The sequence below is a fragment of the Arvicola amphibius genome, chromosome 5 (assembly GCF_903992535.2).
Source record: "Arvicola amphibius chromosome 5, mArvAmp1.2, whole genome shotgun sequence".
Taxonomy (NCBI): domain Eukaryota; kingdom Metazoa; phylum Chordata; class Mammalia; order Rodentia; family Cricetidae; genus Arvicola; species Arvicola amphibius.
Window position 1 is genome coordinate 114,429,538 of NC_052051.1, and position 5,168 is coordinate 114,434,705.

The 5,168-nt window shown below is 44.9% G+C and overlaps 1 protein-coding gene across 1 annotated transcript; it reads left to right on the forward strand.

Moving 5' to 3' along the window:
* Positions 1-624: 624 nt before the first annotated feature.
* LOC119814326 (protocadherin-3-like) lies at positions 625-3,012 on the forward strand. Its single transcript, XM_038329893.1, has one exon. The coding sequence runs from the start codon at positions 625-627 to the stop codon at positions 3,010-3,012; it is 2,388 nt and encodes a 795-aa protein (XP_038185821.1).
* The last annotated feature ends 2,156 nt before the right edge of the window (positions 3,013-5,168 follow it).

Here is a 5,168-nt window from a genome sequence, read left to right on the forward strand (position 1 = left end):
AAGGTTATACAATTAAGATTCCCCCCCCCCTTCTGAGTGTATGTTATATTTCAAAGCATCTATAAAAAGTGTAAATTAATTTCTCTATGCATCTATTTTCTTCAGTTTCTTGCACAAAATCAAATTATAAATCTACACAAGAAACCTGATTCATCTACTTGGTACTCTTACCAAAATATTAGTGCCATGTTAATTTGTTCTAAAATTTATACTTACAACCAAAACATAACTCAGCAAAAAAATCATATTTAGAACTTCCAATTGTTAAGAACTAAACTTACATTTTAGGCCGTGTGTGTAATTAAAAGGATACTGAAACACACCACAGTTAAAATTTGGAAAGAAATGGCAAAATGAAATGCATGAACAAATAAGGACGCTTGGTGGCGCTGCAGGCTAAGATTCTGAAGAATGAGCTCTGCAGATGCCCAGGACGCCATCTCTTTAAGCTGTGAACCAGTACTTTGGCTGGTGTTTGGAGGAGAAGGTAATAAGAAAGGTGTCTGGGAGAATTTGGTATAAAGGCGTCTTTCTGATCGGATTTAGATCAATATTTTTGCGAACCCCCATTAGTGGATTGTAATCGACTTGAAAAAGCAGCACCCTCTGGGCTACGTCTGAACAATGGAGACAGCTCTAGCAAAATCACCAGAGAAAAGGCAAGTTGTTTTTCTTACTATATTGTTGCTTTTGTGGGAGGCTGACTGTAAGACAATTAGATACTCCATGCCAGAAGAAACAGAGACTGGCTACTTGGTGGCTAACCTGGAAAAAGATTTGGGACTCAAGGTCAGGGAATTGGCCACTAGAGGGGCACAAATCCATTACAAAGGAAACAAAGAGCTCTTGCAGCTGGATGCAGAGACAGGGAATTTACTCCTGAAGGAAAAACTAGACCGCGAGGAGCTGTGTGGGGCAACAGAATTCTGTGTGCTGCACTTCCAGCTCATACTGGAAAACCCTGTGCAGTTCTTCCAAACTGATCTGCAGCTCACAGACATAAACGACCATTCTCCAGAGTTCCCCCACAGGGAAATGCTCCTAACAATTCCAGAGAACGTTCAGCCAGGCACTGTGTTTCCTCTGAAGGAGGCTCAGGACCCTGACATAGGCAGCAATGCTGTTCAGAACTACACAGTCAGCGCCAATCTCCACTTCCATGTTGTTACTCACAGTCGTGCTGATGGCAGGAAATACCCAGAGCTGGTGCTGGACAGAGCCCTGGACAGGGAGGAGCAGCCTGAGCTCACTTTAACCCTCACTGCTGTGGATGGAGGGTCTCCTCCCAGGTCTGGGACCACCACAGTTCGCATTGAGGTCGTGGACATCAATGATAACGCTCCCCAGTTTGTACAGTCGCTCTATGAGGTTCAGATCTCTGAGAACAGCCCCCTGGGTGCCTCAGTTTTGACCGTCTCTGCCAGGGATTTAGATGCTGGGGTAAATGGAAAAGTAGTCTACTCTCTGTTTCAAGGTGATGGAGCTTCTCTGCCATTTCTTATAGACAAGGTCACAGGAGAAATTCATCTGAGCAAAGGGTTAGATTTCGAGATAAGTAGCCAATATAGCATGGAAATAGCAGCCACGGATGGAGGAGGCCTTTCGGGGAAATGCACTGTGGCTGTACAGGTGTTGGATGTGAATGACAACGCCCCTGAGCTGACTATCAGAAAGCTCACGATCCCTATCCCAGAAAACTCCCCAGAGACTGTAGTTGCTGTTTTCAGTGTTTCTGATTCAGATTCTGGGGACAATGGAAGGATGGTGTTTTCTATTCCGAACGATCTCCCATTTCTCTTAAAACCCACATTCGAGAACTATTACACTTTAGTGACAGAGGGGCCACTGGACAGAGAGAGCAGAGCTGAGTACAACATCACCATCACAGTCAGCGACATGGGCACACCCAGGCTCACAACCCAGCACACCATAACAGTGGAGGTCTCTGACGTCAACGACAACGCCCCCGCCTTCACACAAAGCTCCTACACCCTGTTTGTCCAAGAGAACAACAGCCCCGCCCTGCACATAGGCACTATCAGCGCCACAGACTCAGACTCAGGCTCCAATGCCCACATCACCTACTGGCTGCTGCCCACCCACGACCCACAGCTGCCCCTCTCCTCGCTCATCTCCATCAATGCCGACAACGGGCAGCTGTTCGCGCTCAGGGCACTGGACTATGAGGCCCTGCAGACCTTTGAGTTCCACGTGGGCGCCACAGACCAAGGCTTGCCCGCGCTCAGTAGCCAGGCGCTGGTGCGCGTGCAGGTGCTGGACGCCAACGACAATGCGCCCTTCGTGCTCTACCCGCTGCAGAACGCCTCTGCGCCCTTCACAGAGCTGCTGCCCAGGGCGGCAGAGCCAGGCTATCTGGTAACCAAGGTGGTGGCTGTGGATCGAGACTCTGGCCAGAATGCCTGGCTGTCATTCCAGCTGCTTAAGGCCACGGAACCCGGACTGTTCAGTGTGTGGGCTCACAATGGCGAGGTGCGCACCTCAAGGCTGCTGAGTGAGCGCGATGCCCCCAAGCACAGGCTGCTTCTGCTGGTCAAGGACAATGGCGATCCTCCGCGGTCGGCCAGTGTCACTCTTCATGTGCTGGTGGTTGATGGCTTTTCTCAGCCCTACCTGCCTCTGCCCGAGGTGGCACGCGACCCCGCCCAAGATGAGGATTCACTCACGTTGTACCTGGTCATTGCCTTGGCGTCTGTGTCTTCGCTCTTCCTCTTGTCTGTGCTGCTGTTTGTGGGGGTGAGGCTGTGCAGGAGGGCCAGGGCATCTGCTCTGGGTGGCTGCTCTTTGCCTGAGGGCCACTTTCCTGGTCACCTGGTGGATGTCAGCGGCATGGGGACCCTGTCCCAGAGCTACCAGTATGAGGTGCGTCTGAAAGGAGGTACAGGAACAAATGAGTTTAAATTTCTTAAACCATTATTTCCTGACCTTCAGAGCCAGGCGGCTGCTGAAGAAAGAGAAAACGCTGTTGTGCGCAATAGTTTTGGATTCTATTAGAGCGATTATTTTGAAGTGATGTTCACCTTGTTTACTGGTAACTAACCCTGATGTAGAGTGCAGAGAGACATCTCCTTGAGACATAGGTTTAATTTATCCTTTCATTTGGATTTTGTCTGTTCAGGTTTAATTCTATAAGAGAAAGTTTAATTCCCCTTCATTGTGTTTGTTTATATTTCTATGCCCTACCAATGCATGCTGAGCTCCTTTTTTTTTCATTCTATTTTTGCTGTTTTTAGAACTAGTGCTTGCCGTAACAAGTTGGAATTTCTTTGTTAGGGGAGCCTTATTTTGTTTGGTTATTTGACATAAGATCTTACTTTGTAACCCTAGCTGATCTGGAGTGGCTTTGTGCAGACTGATGGAAAATTCGTGGTGATCAGTCGGCTTCTGTTGCCCTAAGTGTTGGGATCATGAGCACACACCAACAGGCTCACCTGCGGCGAAGTTTGCCTTAATAAAGATCAAACATTGGTTTATTTTCGGTGCATTCGGGCCAGTGTCTTTACTGTCTACTGGATGCTCAGTTGAAAGTGCGTGCTGATTCACAGCATTTCCTTGATTTAAATCATTGTTAACAGAATGGCCATAAACGATGTAGTGAACCATATCTAAGAAAACATGGTACAATGGAACACTCTTCTATGGGCAGTATTTTTTTTTTTTGTCCAGTCTTTTAAAAAAAGTTAAGCCTTTAACTCAAATTATTGCCTGCTGAAGAAAACTCTTAATGTCCAGCTAATTTTGTTTTCACCAAATAGGAACAGATCATGCCATTAGTGCCCCAGGAAAATAAAGCATTACTATCATCCCAGGTGCCACATAAATGATCCTTTACAACCTCTCTTGGCCCAAGTATCGCAAACATTCTGACTTCCAGTTCTGCAGTCTTGCCACTTTGGGGTTTATGTAAGTTCCTTGTACTTTTCCAGCTACCTTGTGTCAAGCTTCTTTCATTCTATATTGTTATTATGAAATGTATGCATACTACTGCTTTAATGTTATTTGTTATTATTGATATAAATTATTCTGGCTAAGTATGCCACAATTTATTAATATACTATTCATTTGTCTTAGCATAAGGTTTGGTTGTTTATATAATATTATGAATATTCTTACATGTATATTTTGGCTAGATGTACATTTGCATTTGTGATGGGCATTCGTTGCTTGGGGGTAGAGCTGTCTAAGTAAACTTTCAGTAGATACTTCTAACGAGGTTTCCAAACTGGTTGTACCAACTTACACGACAAGTTGCAATATTTGCATGTACAACTTTGTCCCTGTTATTTCCAAATCCTGGTTTTATTGGCAACCATCGTGTTTGTGTCTACAATGCAGGTATGTTTGTGGAGGTCAGAAGACAATCTTGGGCAAGCCTTCCACCTTATATCAGACAGGGTCCCATTGCTGTTTTCTGCTGTACACACAAGCCTAGATGGCCCCAGAGATTCTAGAGATTCTCTTGTGACTGCCTCCTGTCTCCATAAAGGAGAACTGAGAAATATAGATGTTTCTGCCTTGGGTGTCTAGTCCTATGTGAGTTCTCAGGATTAGAACCAGGGTCTTCACGCTTGTGCAGTCAAGTGCTTTTACCCATCAACTTCCCAGCTCAAAAGCACGTTAAAACCTTTTAAAGTTCCTTTTAACTAACTTGTTTATTCCTAAGAAATGCTTTTAACTATCATCAACTGAATCGTTAGCACCCCAAGATTAATATATTTAAGTTCTGGTACATATAACCATAAAAGCTGGTACTATTTAAAAGGGACTTTATAACTTCTTTTTTTGAGGAGTGATTTTTACCCTATAGTCCTGCAAGACCTGAAAATCATTATGTAGACCAGACTGGCCTTGAACTCACAATGAGATCCTCCAGCTTCTGCCCCCAAGTGCTGGGTTTAAAGTTGTGTGTCACCACGCCCAGTAGGGATAAAACGTCTAATGAAACTGTTATATTACAATATGTAGTTAAGCTAGACCTTAATTAGAAGATATCTGGTGACTTTAACAAAAGTCTAGAGAGGGATAAAGGTAGAGAAGAGAGGAGGAAAGAAGGGAGAGAGAACACAGATGTCAGTCACGTGATGATACCAGAAGAAGAAAGAAAGCAATCTGCGAGGAAAAACCAGAAACCACACAATAAAATTATCCCT